General features: G+C 42.8%; 1 protein-coding gene across 13 annotated transcripts in view; it reads left to right on the top strand.

The window, feature by feature from the left end:
* LOC135255852 (collagen alpha-1(XXV) chain-like) overlaps window positions 1-11,369 on the top strand; it is a 59,746-nt gene extending 48,377 nt beyond the window's left edge. For 7 of the 13 annotated variants that reach the window (XM_064337578.1, XM_064337565.1, XM_064337571.1 and 4 more), the window contains 6 exons: window positions 577-630; window positions 1,742-1,795; window positions 2,106-2,138; window positions 2,772-2,825; window positions 5,175-5,261; window positions 9,437-9,863. In XM_064337578.1, the coding sequence (XP_064193648.1) occupies window positions 577-630; window positions 1,742-1,795; window positions 2,106-2,138; window positions 2,772-2,825; window positions 5,175-5,261; window positions 9,437-9,541 (387 nt within the window). In that variant the 3' untranslated portion in view covers window positions 9,542-9,863. The other 6 variants (XM_064337574.1, XM_064337568.1, XM_064337575.1 and 3 more) reach the window with 5 other exon arrangements.
* The last annotated feature ends 3,584 nt before the right edge of the window (window positions 11,370-14,953 follow it).

The following is a 14,953-nucleotide window of genomic DNA, read 5'->3' on the forward strand; positions in this document are numbered from 1 at the left end:
ACCCTCAGAGTCACTGCGGGCCCCCCAGGAACTGGAGTCAGCCCCGCCTTACCATAGTAGCTCTCAGACTGGAGAGTGCTGGCCATTCTCGTGACAACAACAGACCCCGCCCCCCCCCCCCCACCACCACCCCCCACCCCCTGACCGGCTCTGTCCACACGGCTGTACCTCTGTCCTTATGAAGCTGTAATGAGATGATATTACCTGGTGAGTCACCCACTCCATGTGCATGCAGCTGCCCACGGGCCAGTGTTCGGAGTGTGTCTCCTCTGGCACGGAAAAGCGGTTTAAAGAGGCCTTTTAGAAACTCTGAGGTTTAATCACTCAGCTCCACAGTTCTGTCGTAAAAACACCTATCTGCTGCTTGTTGCTTTTTCTTGCGAGGTTTGTCATTTGTCCAGTTTGTTTTTGTTTTGTTTGTTTTTTCATCTCAGTAGTGAGCTAAATATAATAACCGAAATGGACAACAGATCTCTTGAATTTGAACGGCCGTAGAGTGTGAAATTGGGTGGAGGAGGTGTAATTTGGCTGAGAGCTGTGGCACGCTATAACCCTCTTTTTTTCTCCTGTCTGTAGGGAGTGGATGGGCCTGCTGGCCTCCCTGGACCCGCCGGTCCCAAAGGAGACCAAGTGAGTACTGATCCGTTCCGTCTCCGTGTGGTGCCTGTCCTCCACCAAAATGGCGACCGAGTTTGGAAGCCATTTTAAAATGGCCATCCTGGAAAGGGTCTATTTCTCCTTTTGGCTGGTGTAGACAGTGCAACACTGCCCTCCAATCTGATGTAAGCATAGCAGGGCTCCCTTATTCCTGGCGACAGACGATTCCTATCCTCGAGGGTCGCAACTGTTTTAATCAAAATGTTTCTTCCATATAGTCAGTCAAGCTCCGTTTTTGTTGCCAGTTACAGTAAGATTGTCACACAGTGCAGACATTCCCCATAGGGAATAAAATCAGTGAATGAACAGGTAAAGTTGTCGCACCTCAGGATCACACAGTACTTGTCAAATTGACTCACAAGATGGATCCCCTGTTACCTTAGCTGCCCCTGATTGCACACCTGTCTCTAAGTCTCAAAAGAGGTCATGAGGAATGTTCCAGAATACCTTGTGATCTGCAGAAGAACATCACCTGACATTCAGGTGGCACTGGGAAACCAGACTGTCTGGGTGACAGATCTTTCAGTGCAATGGTCCCCAAACTTTGGAATGCTCTCTCATAACACCTTTTCTAGTTTTACTACCAGTTCCTCATTCAGTTCTCAGTTAAAAACACACATTTTCAACACACCTTTTCATGCAACAAAAGGTGTTCCACTCACACTACCTTCTATCTCTCTATTGCTGCTTTTACTCTGCTGCTCATATAGTTTTTAGTGTATTTACCTTTATGTGTGTGTGTGTGTGTGTGTGTGTGCAGTATCTGGTGAATCTATAGGATCTGTAGCAGTGTCTGGTGTTTCAGAGCAGAGTATCTGGTGAATCTATAGGATCTGTAGCATTGTGTGGTGTTTCAGAGCAGAGTATCTGGTGAATCTATAGGTTCTGTGGCAGTGTGTGGTGTTTGAGCTGAATATCTGGTGAGTCTATATGATCTGTAGCAGTGTGTTTTGGTTGAGAGCAGAGTGTCTGGTGAATCTATAGGATCTGTAGCAGTGTTGTTTGAGAGTAGCGTATCTGGTGAGTCTATAGGATCTGTGGCAGTGTGTGCTGACCGCTGACATTGAGCTTTTTTTTATGTCAGGGTGAAAAGGGTCCTGATGGTGAGCCCGGATCCCAGGGACCACAAGGACTTCCTGTGAGTCTTTACGGACTTCCTGTGCTGAGGGAAACGCTTGGATTTTCAAGTGCTGGCTGTGACAAATAAAAACACTGACTTTGTTTTTCACTGAGATTGAAATGGATGTTACTGACAGTACTTCCTGCTTTAAGCGACCTACTTAGGTGTGACCCTACAATACATGACAATGTAAAGGTCAAACTCTGAGAATGCCTGCTGAGAATTCTGAGAAAGTTTGTCAGACGTCTGGTCCCACCCTGAGGCTGCATTTTTAAGATGCCTGCGCTGTGAACGCAGGAGGGGTGAACGGCCTCTCTCTGTTTTTCAGGGTTCTGCTGGCACACCTGGATCAGATGTGAGTGTGGATGTTTTTTTTGTTTGTTTTTGTTCTTTTTCTCCTGTTTGGAGTGGGAGGGATAAAGACTGTACTGCATAATACTGTTACTATTGACGAAGAGTAGTGCATTGTGTGTGTGCGCGTGCGTGCGTGTGTGTGTGTGTGTGTGTGAGTGTGTGTATGTGTACACATACGTGTGTGTGTGTGAAGGAGTGTGTGCGCATGTGTGTTTGTGTGTGTGTGCACGCACGCACGCGTGAATGTAAGTGTGTGTGTGTGTGTGTGTGTGTGTGTGTGCGCGCGTGCGTGCGTGTACGTGTGTGCGTGTGTGTGTGTGTGTGTGTGTGCAGAAAACAGCGCACACCACCTGTTAATTACTGTACTTCACCTTATGCTGCAGTCAGCGGTAAGCGAGGCTGTGAGCCCTTTTATGGCTTTGTGTTTATGAGTGTGTACATTTAATCTGTTTGACAGTATGAGTTATTTAACTAATCAGAAATATGCATAATTTCTCACAGAAGTTCATTGAATAAAGTCAGTAAAGAAGCCTTTGTTCAATAAGCGTAAATGTATACATTTTTAAAGTCAGTGTTGGTAGGGGGGGCTGCTGGTCTTGGGGGGGGGGTTGATTCCATGATGACTTGTTTTGTTTTACAGGGTATCCCAGGTTTACGGGGGGAGAAAGGGGACCCTGGTGAGAGAGGAGAAAAGGTAATATAAAATAATGTTCCTGAATTTTCCGCACTCACAAAAGCCATTTGATGAAGTCTGCTGTCTATGGACAATGAATGGTTCACTTTTAATGGAGCAATTTAACTAATTACTGCAATTACAGCTGCACACTGACTGTGCAGTCCAGCTGCATATGAAGTGTATCTGTGACACACTGACTGTGCAGTCCATCTGCATATGAAGTATATCTGTGACACACTGACTGTGCAGTTCGACTGCTCATGAAGTGTATCTCTGACACACTGACTGCGCAGTCAAGCTGCATATGAAGTGTATCTGTGACACACTGACTGCGCAGTCCATCTGTGCATGTAGTGTATCTCTGACACACTGACTGCGCAGTCGAGCTGCACATGAAGTGTATCTGTGACACACTGACTGTGCAGTCCATCTGTGCATGTAGTGTATCTCTGACACATTGACTGCACAGTCCAGCTGCATATGAAGTGTATCTGTGACACACTGACTGTGCAGTCCATCTGTGCATGTAGTGTATCTCTGACACATTGACTGCACAGTCCAGCTGCATATGAAGTGTATCTGTGGCAGTCGGGCTGCACATGAAGTGTATCTGTGACGCACTGACTGCGCAGTCGAGCTGCACATGAAGTGTATCTGTGACACACTGACTGCGCAGTCGGGCTGCACGTGAAGTGTATCTGACACACTGACTGCGCAGTCGGGCTGCACATGAAGTGTATCTCTGACACACTGACTGCGCAGTCGGGCTGCACATGAAGTGTATCTGTGACACACTGACTGCGCAGTCGAGCTGCACATGAAGTGTATCTGTGACACACTGACTGCGCAGTCGAGCTGCACATGAAGTGTATCTCTGATGCTGTGAAGCTCTCATTTCCTTGCACTCCTGGTGTTAAGCGTACGTCCTGCAGAGGGGTGCAGTTTTGGGGTGGTTTTGAGACATCACTCCCTCTCCTGCTTTTCTCTCTCCTTCCTCCAGGTTTCCTCTTGCTCCTGTCTTCCCCTTCTTGTTTAATCCCTTTCTTCTCTATTAGCTGTGTCCTCCCATCTTTGTGAGGTAACACTCTCCTCCTTGATCTCTACCCTCTGTCATGTCCAGTGCTGTCTAATTTACAGACAGGGGTGACCATTACGAATAACGTAAAGGCTTAAATATTTACTTAAATTACATTACATTACATTACAGGCATTTGGCAGAAGCTCTTATCCAGAGCGACGTACATCAAAGTGTATAACCATAACCCGGAACAAGTATGACGAAACCCCTAGAAAGAAGTACCGGTCCAAGTGCAGGGAACAACCACATAGTTCAACTTGGACCCTGAAGGTTAAACTGATTAACACTAACACAACGAGAACGGCAACGGCAATTAAATAAATAATAAGTCATTATATGCTAAACCAAGTATAGATAGGTTAAACTATAAATCAATTTTAGTACAGCAGTGGGCAGTATGTTTTTATAATACTATACCAAGAAGGCAAAATATTATATTTCACAGATTATCAGTTAAATGAAACTGCCAGAGGTAGAGATGCATTGTAATTTATTCAGCTGCATGTGTTCATGAAGGTTTCTCAGATTATTTGACTTTCCAGTTAAACCAAATTGCCACAAAATGATTTGATTAAATTTATTATGCTGAGCCTGTAGGGCTCAATATGGCTAAATGCTCAGTGGCCAACTACTCTGCACTGTCAAACGGGAGAACCTGAAATGAACCTGGTTGCGTCAGATAAGGTGAGGATTTTGACTGTATTTAAGCGCAAGCAAATATTTAGTCTGTTTTACCGGTCAAGACAACTGATCAAAATGTCTGACATTTAGAATTAGTCAAGATAAGTAAAGCGTTGAAATGGTCTCCCTCGTTGAATCTTATACAAATGTATGGTCTCCTGGACTCTGATTGGATCTGGTTGTTCTGACTGTACCACTGTGTCCACAGGGGGGTGAAGGGAAAGATCTGATTGTTCTGACCGTACCATTGTGTCCACAGGGAGAGACGGGGAAGATCCGGTCATTCAGACCATACCATTGTGTTCACGGGGGTGAAGGGGAAAATCTGATTATTCTGACCGTACCATTGTGTTCACAGGGGAGATGAGGAGGATCCAGTCGTTCAGACCATACCATTGTGTTCACAGGGGAGATGAGGAGGATCCGGTCGTTCAGACCATACCATTGTGTTCACAGGGGGGTGAAGGGGAAGATCTGGTTGTTCTGACCGTACAATTGTGTTCACAGGGGGAGATGAGGAAGATCCGGTCGTTCGGACCATACCATTGTGTTCACAGGGGGGTGAAGGGGAAGATCTGGTTGTTCTGACCGTACCATTGTGTCCACAGGGGGAGAAGGGGAAGAAGGGGAAAAAGGGGCCTAAGGGGGAGAAAGGCGAACAGGGTGCCCCTGGATTAGATGCCCCCTGCCCGTTGGTATGTCCCAGCTGAGAGAGAGCTGCCCGCGGTCATGCGTAAGGTTGGGGAGCTGGGGGGAGCAGCAGTCCTGCACCTGTCCAGACAGTATCAGCACCTGCAGCAGCCCTGACCTCTGACCTGTACATTCCCTACAGCTGAACTTGACCTGTTGTACATTCCCTGAACCTGACCTCTGACCTTTGACCTCCGACCCTTGACCAAAAAAGTGCGACTTGGTAGAGAGTAAATCCCCCACCTGTCCTGCCATTACTGACAGTCCCAGATGAGGACAGAGGAGGTGAGGACTGTGGCTCAGGTGTAATCACTGCGGTCCAAATATCCTGATGGGAGGGAAACACTGCCCCCACCATCGGGGACGGGCATGGCTCAGCTGCGTGATGCTGATTCTGTCAGGGCTGCAGTCGTACAGAACTGCTGCTGCCCCCCCCCGCTCGCAGTAACACTCTCAGTGTTAACCTGTGAACATGGCTCCCAGTAACACTCCCAGTGTTAATCTCTGAACAGGCCTCCCAGTAACACTCCCCATGTTAATCTGTGAACAGGGCTCCCATTAACACTGCCAGTGTTAATCTCTGAACAGGGGTTCCGGGGATTTAAAGGTGAAAAGGGTGATCCGGGCCAGCCTGGTTTGGACGGGCTGGACGCCCCGTGCCAATTGGTACAGTATTCTTTTTCCTTCCTACCTAACCTCCCTCAACCCCCCCCCCCGCATGCCTCTCGCACCCCCCCACCCCACCCCCCTCCCTTCCTCCCACCTCCTTTAGCAACCAAACTCAGTGCCAGGGTGGAGGCCCTTGTAAAAATGGCCCCGCCCTTGTTCGGGTGTGTGGTGCATGCTTTAGTAAGACACTGGCATCTGTGACGTGCTCCTCCCTAATCACCCTCACCCTCACCCCCTCCAAGCGCTTCACAGTGCACCTTATTTTCCTCCTTCAGTCATGTTTCTTTTCTTCCAAAGATTAATCAGTAAATTCTGATTTTTCAGACCCTAAAACGTTGGCTTTATTCCTGCAAATTCTGTTACCAGCTTGCAAGAAGCACCAGAAACTCTTGATATGTGTACTTATGACAGACCCAAGTCCTTGAGATAATTAGGGTCTGAAAATGAGTGTTTTCCTCTTATTGATCATAGAAATTCCCTTTCCTGAACCTTTCACAATGCCTTCTACTGCACACTCACCTCTGACTGACTTAAAGAATCACACATCCCTAATCGCAGTCACTGATATCTATAAATATGTGGCAGAAAAGGATTCGTATAAATTCACTGATAATGGTGTTTTACTAATTCCCTTCCCTGTATTGTTTCACCCTGTTGATATGTCTGCAAATTGTCTTGAAGTGATCTTATCGCAGCTTGATAAGGTAATGGTCAAACAAACTGACCCTGGCTTTACTGACCCATAGTATTTTCTCTAACCTGTTTCTATTTTCCTTCTAATCACCCACTAAACCTCATGGTTCCCAGCTCTGACCCCTGGGGTACGCTGAGCTCTCAGTTCATTAGGTTCAATTTTGCTCTTTATTGAATCCTGATTACTAGATCTGATGTCTACATTTACACTGATGATTTTATTTATTGTTTGCAGGGCAGTCAGAGGTAGGCAACTGGGAACAAATATGCTAGACTTTGTTCTCCAGAGCTTTCCTATATACCAGAAAGTGCAGGTGTTTGCCTCCTCATTTACATACAGGTGTTTAATCCAGAGCAACCTAGTACCGGTTCCCTAACCACTGTACCACGCTGTCATTGTGTGCTTGCGATATGCTAGCATCGGCATCGCACAGCTTAAAACTTGCACAAGGATGACAAATATACATGTGTGTTTTCATATGTATTCAACCCTTGAAAGGTGTGAGGTCACAAATATGTCATGGAAATGTTCTTAACCAAACCTTCTAATGCTGATGTCACAATAAATGCTGGTAATTTTTAAAGCAATGCCGTTCTGGAACGCTGACTTATAATTTTTTTTAAAAATATTACAAAAAAAAAACCTTCTCTTCAAAGGGTGATGTGGCTCACACAAATCAATATAATTAACATTAACATTTGCATTTACATGGTCCGTTACCATGTGTGACTTGCCCAGCTTGCATTCTTTTTTAATTTAATTTTTCAACGTAGGCACACCTTGTTGCTGAATGGGACAATGGCGGTGTCCCACATGTCCAGTTCCCTAGCCACTGTGCTACACAGCCGTCGCTCACAGAATCACTTCACTCTGTCAGGAGCCCTTCTGTCAGAGAAAGCAACATCTACAGAACCGTGTCATTAACACAGCACTGACAAACTCTTTGTTAGGTGACATCAGGTCCGGATCAGCGTTCAGTCCTCGGCTTAATCTAACTAAATTAATTGAGAGCTCAGCTGGAACCAAAACCAGTGTGCACCACGTTCACTGTGGGACCATAATGGGGTAACACCTCTTGCCCTGCCTTTAACTACCAATCCTAAAATGGCTCCTAAATCCCCTGTTCCGCCTGTATTTCTGTCCTCTCTGTATGCCCCTGTGTTACTGTTCTCCTGCAGTGCAGGATGAAATCCCATAATCCTCTCTCCTCTCCTTCACCCTGTACCAATTGTGCAGAACTCGGTCATTTACCACAGAAGAAGAAACCAATTACTGGAGAGCCATTTTTAATTTCAGTTTTTAAAAAATGTACAGTGCTTTTTACAGAGACACCGTCACAAAGATGGTCTGCGAGATTTTTAAGGGGGGGGGTAATTTGTCATTTCTGTTGAATTATGGGGGAATAGATGGTTGAGTCTCTTAAATTAATTTGAGGTTAATTTAATTTTAGAATAGTAAAAACAAATCTGTCAGAATTAACTTCAAGGCTGACTTGAAGCCTTAGAATCCTGGAACTGCAGCCAAAGACTTACGAGTCTTAAGTCTTTTTTTTTTCGGTACAAATCCACTGAAACAACACATTGAGATTCTTGTTTGGCTCGAGACGGGCTTGCCACTGGGGAAATTCACCGTTTGGCGTTCCTCCACGAACAAACACCATGACTCTTCCCCTGCCACGGCCGGTGTTTCCAGACATTCTGATGATTACTGCCATTTAGCAGACGCTCTTATCCACTGAGCGACTCGCGCAACGTTCTACACAGCATTTACACCGCATCCATTTGCACAGCTGGATATACGCTGAAGCAGTGCAGGTTCAGTACCTTGCTCAAGTGTACAACAACGCCAGTATTCTACCTGGGATTCAAACCTGCGACCTGCAGGTTTTTCCCTCATTGCATCACCGCACGTCAGCTCACGTCCATTTCAGTTTGCATGTCAAAAACCACCGAGTCGGCATGACCCATACACCACCCATCAGATAACTGGTATTTTACTTTACAAACGTGTTAATAAAAATGTGAAGCTGAGAGAGTGGTCCTTTGGGTGAGTGAGGACAAATGCCCTCACATGACTAATGTAAATAAATATTGTAATGCAATGCACCATTTCTGGTTGGCTGGTTTCATAACTGAATGCACTTATGTGAGTTATTTTGGCTAAAAGCATCTGTCAAATGACTAAATTGTAAATCGAATGCCTTTGAGGTGTAGTGCGTTCAGCATATACCCATTTCCAGCACATTTATCAGTTGTTGTATTATATTATATCGTAATAAAGCTCATATTAGCCTTCCTTGACATCAAACATACATTCCAGGATATTAATGAGAAATAAAATATTTTTTAAAGAAAAGCTACTGCTTGTAGTTGTGCAGAAAACTGAACTGTCAGTGTTGTTTTTGGCAGGAATTTATATTTCATTCGTGTAAATTCATATTTCATCTGTTTGCAGATTTATTCTTAGAAAAGACTATTTGAATGTGAGGTCCTTTGCCCATTTTTATTTACATTCACATATATTTAAGAGATTTTTATTTATATAATTTAATATATATATTTAAGATTTTACACGGAGCCTAGTACTCTGTCTTTTGATCTGCAACAGCAGCACAAGGTTGATCTACTGCACCACTTAGCAGAGAATTGATAAAAACCAAGGTGCTTTGCTGAGTTTAAGCTGGATGATGGGGATGTTTGGCTTCTTGTGTGTTGATTGAAAATGGCTGAATCTGAGCTGGGCTACTGGGGTGTTTAGCTTTTTGTGTATTGATTTAAAATGGCTGAATTCACATCTCTGCTGTTTCCTGTGCCACAGGGTCCAGATGGTCTGCCGATGCCAGGCTGTTGGCAGAAGGTAAGTCAACCAGGAAGTAACGCTCCTAATCACGAAGGGTCCATGCAAAGTATAAACTTAGTTTAATGCCACTTTTCAGGGGTGTGTGTCACAACCTGACTTGTTATTATGGTTATTTATGAAATCTCTTTTAAAATAATTGTGTGTGTATGTATGGGGGGGGGGGGGTCTTGTAATTGTTCACCGCCTATGTGTAGCTCTCACTGGGAGGCCAGTTTTGCACCAGAAATGCAAAACGCACTCAATTTTTGTGATTGTATTGAGCAATGTATGAACACACATAAGACGCAGTCCTGACCGCTTTAAGTTAAACTCCCCCTGTTAAACTTCAGTAACACATCGCTGGACTAACCCTCATCACCACCTGTCCTGTCTCTCTTGTGTTCTCTTGCAGTGATCACTCTTAATACCCAAAGCATGGAGTTTTTGTACATAATGCTTCATTTTATTTTGTATTTGTATTTATAGTTTTGTTTTGTTTTTAAAATGAAAATGTAGATGTACACAAAGCTGTGTAACTGTGTTAAGTCGTCTCCCATAACAAATGTGTGCAAATTTCACGTCCGCATCGTGGAGCTTATTGACCGATAACTGAGGTCTCATGGGGCATGGTGTCGTGGCCTAGCTTGCTTGCATGGACAAAGAGGTCAAAGGGCACTTTGGTGGTGACATGGCCAAAGCAGAGACTCATGGGAAAGTGAGTTCTTTATGGAGGCGGGACCAGACTCACTGTAACGGGAGGTGATTGCTGTTGGTTCATCTCAAGTTCATCGTCCATCCATGCCACAGCACCAACTCAAATGACTAAAATGTTCATTCTTTAAAAAAAAAAAATATGCTAAATGCAAAACAAACAAAAAAATGAAGAAAAAAAAAAAACGCATGGGTGTTGTGTCCAACAAGGAATATATGTGAACGGATTATAATGTCTCTTTGTGGTGTGCTCAAACACGCGGCTTCCTCAAACACTAACTTGCTGCTCATTGCAACTTACCGCAAAAACAAAATGGATGGAAAAAAAAACAAACAAAGCAGAGCACTGATTGGCTGTCCTCTTTCTTTCGTCATCTCCAAAGGGAATCACGCCATGGCTGGTGGTTTGACAAAAAAAAAAAAAAAAAAAACGAAACAAAAGCCAATTCCCAGAAAGCGGTGATGAGTATTTTTGGTTTCTTTATCGCGGCGCGGCGCCCAGCAGCTCGAGCTTCCTGGCATCCCGCCATGAACTCTGTCTCCGGGGCCATGCTGTAAGCACAGCGGCCCTCGCAGGAAGTTGCCTGGGGCCCTCACAGGAAGTTGTGTGGGGTCTGCCTGCAGGGCACAACAGCTCGGAGAGGCCCTGGACAGGACAGACAGACAGATGTGTGTTTTGAGAGAGAGAGAGAGTGCACTCCAGGCCCCACTGTTGGCTCCCGACAGCTCGGGGGGGGGGGGGGGGCATTTTCGGTTGTTGTGGACAAGGGAAATGGAGGAGAAGAGCGTGGGCTTGGAAACCGTTTCAGAAGGTGCTTGGGAGAGAGGGAGATGGAACTTCTAAAGCAGCCAATCAGAGCTGCTGATGGAACCATCATGACTTTAATCTTTTTTTTTTTTTTTTCACCATTCATACGTAATGTCCTTAGGTGCCTCACTTTGGTAATTATTTTTTGGCAACCGTGACTTTTCTATCATGCTCTGAAAAAAAGGTTTTTTATTTTTGATGAATGGAATGCTTGCTATGTACCATGCAGTATTGTTCATTTTATTGTCTTATATCAATTTTCATGTATATTATGTTGTTGAAATTTTAATGGTAACCTGACACAAAACTATATTTTGTGCTGCAAACATACATGCTGATGTGGACTTGAATATATCTGTGAAGAAGCATTAAACATTTTACAATTACTGAAAAGTATCGTCTGTAAATTGTCTGGATTCACAAAAGATCCTGGTGATTTCTTAAATGTTAATTGTTAAATAAGACAGATGGATGTTTTAGCGTTGAGGTTTTTAGTGTAAGAAAAAAAGACTACCATTGATAAATAACACCATGGAGAAAACGAAGAACATTTTGTGAGTTTTATTTTATTTTTTTAAATTTCAGTTTATTTGATTTATGACATCTCACGATGCTGTGCTTCAATTCCCCCAGTTTCTTGTTTCTTTGATTGTTGAACATGACCAGGAATAGTTTTCTGTTCTATGATTTATTTCCCAATGTAAATGTGTGTGTATGACGAAGTTCAAGTTCACTTTTTTTTTGTTTTGTGTTGTTGTTTTATTCAGAAAGTATCACCGATACTTTCTAGAATTTTTTTTTTTTTATGTCCAATCGGAACAAACATGTTTCATTTTAAATCAAGTCATATTCTATTTCAATCCAGTGTTTGAACTTTCTTACCAATATCCGTTCCACGGTTTGTGTGATCAGGCTGGGACCTCTGTCCTGTTCGTTTGCTGAATCATGGTGAAACCTGGTTCCACTGGTGGATCCAGGAAGTGGTTCCCAGGGTAATATTTCTGATGGAAAGAATTTTGTCCAGCCCGCCCCACCTCCCCAGCTTGAAAACACCACAGCGCCACAGGCTCAAAAGCCTGATTTGAATATCAAATCAAGGTGTTAGCCTTTGGATGAACTCTTTTGATTGGTTCACAGGTGGTGATTGACAGCACTGTGTTCACTGTGGCCATGTCCTTAACGGCCTCGTAACTACTGTGTCCTCAAAATACGTACTGTCTACTAAACGTTGCTGCCTACTGTTTAGTGTGCCGTTTGGTTTTTTTAGTACGATAGGCAGTATGCAAAAAAAATATCCTCGCGTGGATGTAACTCCCAAATTTCACTCAGCAAAACCCTGGAAATAAGTGCATCTACCGGGAATTTTAAGCACACTACATTTAGAGAAAATCTTGCATACTTTAACAACTTTTTTTTATCCAGTGTACTCAACTTTTATACTTAATAGTAGGTAAGTATGCTCTTTTGGACAAGGCCAAAGCTATTTTCCACGCCTAGCTACGCATCTCCAAGCTTTACATTCCAGTGTTAGCAGGAAATAATATGGTTTCTCCTGGCAACGACATTGCTGATGTCAGATCTGATGGAGTCCAAGGCTGACAGCCAGCCCTGTGTCAAGTCGATCGTTGCAACTTAAAACTTTCACACTAACGACCATGAATGAATAACACTGAAAGCACTGGATTTATAAACGAGCAGTAGGGCAGTGGCCCCCTGCCCTGTTCCTGGAGATCTTACCGTCCGGTAGGTTTTCATTTCAACCGTAATTTGGCACGCCTGATTCTGCTAATTAGCATCTCAATGAGATCTCCAGCTGTTGAATGAGGTGTGCTTTGTTAGGGTTGGAGTGAAAACCTACAGGACAATAGATCCTGAGGAACAGGTTTGGGCAGCCCTGCACTAGCTGTTGAACAAGGTGTGCTTTGTTAGGGCTGGAGTGAGAACCTACAGGACAGTGGATCTCCAGTAACATGTTTGGGAACCGCTTCAGTCGGAGGTTTTAAGAAATACATCCTGGCTCAATCATCATTCAAATGACAGGCCCCCAGGAGTACCAGATATTACTTGGAAAACAAAGCTGTTATTTTCTTTAGTCTCTGAAATAATTTTCCTAATGTCCTTGGCAGCTATTTGCTGTGTTCTTTTGAATCATGTTACAAGATGTGAAGTTGTGTTTTTGTGCCATTTTTAAAAAAGGTGCATAATTTATTTAACTTTCCTTAAATTCAAATTTTTTTTGTTTGTTTTGTAATTGTGCATTTCATGGGTTGCACTCTTTAAGGTTGATCCATGTCAGTGCTGTTTTTCGAAGAACTATGGCACTATGACGCATTTTGTAGGAAGACAGAATTAATTGTGAATAAGTATCGTGAAATTGCTTTGACGTTAATTGCATTAATTTAATTGGTCAATACCGCATAGGAGTACATGAGCTGTATTGAAATGTTTTTGTTTTTTTTCCTGCGGGAATGATCGACAGCCACAAAAATATATTCTTTTAATACATCATAAAAGAAAGTATGCAGATGTATATCGACTGCGCAAAACGAAAGCATTTATTATGCTTGTCCTCTTATTCCTGCAGTTGGTGTCTGGTTGAAACAATGTACTTTATTGTGTTTTGATTATATATTTGTCATGCCGGAGATATTTCATATTTGAGATATGCATTCAGATAAAAGTGTGCATATGCAGAATTTGTGTCTTACACAAGCAAGAAACAGCCTTGGAGTCTATATATTGTGTCATAAACAGTTTTGTTGCAAGTTTGCTATCTGAAGATGGACAGTTTTCAGTGGTGGCTTTCCAGTTTTCACTATAGCTACTTTTATGGGCTATATATGTCTTTATTTTAAATGCATACATACCGTCATGGGAAAATGTAATTAGCAGTCATTTTAAAGCAATGCCGTACCTATTTCCATTATGTGCACCATTTCAGATTGCTGCATTATAAATGTTTCTCATTGCAAACTATTTTTATTTATCAGTTTTTATTATAATTTTTACAACATACTGTAATTTTCTTTTCCTCCTTTCCTGCAGTTTTATATGCAAAACAGAATGCTTTTTTCCTGTTAGTGTTGCTACTGTTTGTAGTATTGTGAGTTAATGTGAGAACATATCAGTTTTACCTGTGTTCATTCAACATTTGTTTTTGAAATGTTTGAGGTCAATACAAGGATAGCACTTCAGAGTTATTGATCCCTGAACCTGCCAAACTGTTTGTGAAAAAAGTATAAAGTTTGATTTTAATTGTTAGCCAAAGTTAGACAAATGTTGATTGAATCTGAACCTGCCACAAAATATTTTTGTTATTCACACCCATATTATTTATCAATAAACTTGTCCTGGCCTGAATTTAGTTATGATCGGATTATGTAAATGATGTACAATAAACTTGCGTAAATACATAAACCTTTTATGTCTAGAACCTCATCATTGAAACCAATGTTTTACTAAGACCCCTGATGGAGTCTGATGGTGATCACTTATATTTATCATTTATTTCCTCTCTGCAATTTGAAAAATCTGTTTTTAAACATACTTTATTTGCATTGCTGTTGTGAAGTTTTTTTTTTGAAGGCCAACTCCAGTTTCTGTCATCACATTTTTTTAACAGTGTGTGTTAAGTGTTGTTTTTCTTTTATGGAAATACATATTTGTATGAACTCCATATCTCAAAGTGGGTCAAAGAAGGGGTAGACTTTGAGGAGAGTGGACTCAGTTGTTGCTCATTGTCCAGGTGTTTTAGGTTCCTCAGTACTCACAGATTTGGGCAGTTAAAAATGTGAGCCAGACTGCAGGGAATTCTGGGAAGACTACATTGCAGTCATGCAATTCAAAAGTGCATGCCAGGACACATTAGAGACGACCAGGCCTTGTTTTTCTTGTACTGTGGATGTGCGGTTATTAACTGAACCACACAATTTTCTTAAGCTAGGTCATGGCCGGTTTCCATTGAACTATATCTCTCC

Source organism: Anguilla rostrata, chromosome 5 (assembly GCF_018555375.3).
Source record: "Anguilla rostrata isolate EN2019 chromosome 5, ASM1855537v3, whole genome shotgun sequence".
In the NCBI taxonomy this organism is placed as follows: Eukaryota; Metazoa; Chordata; class Actinopteri; order Anguilliformes; family Anguillidae; genus Anguilla; species Anguilla rostrata.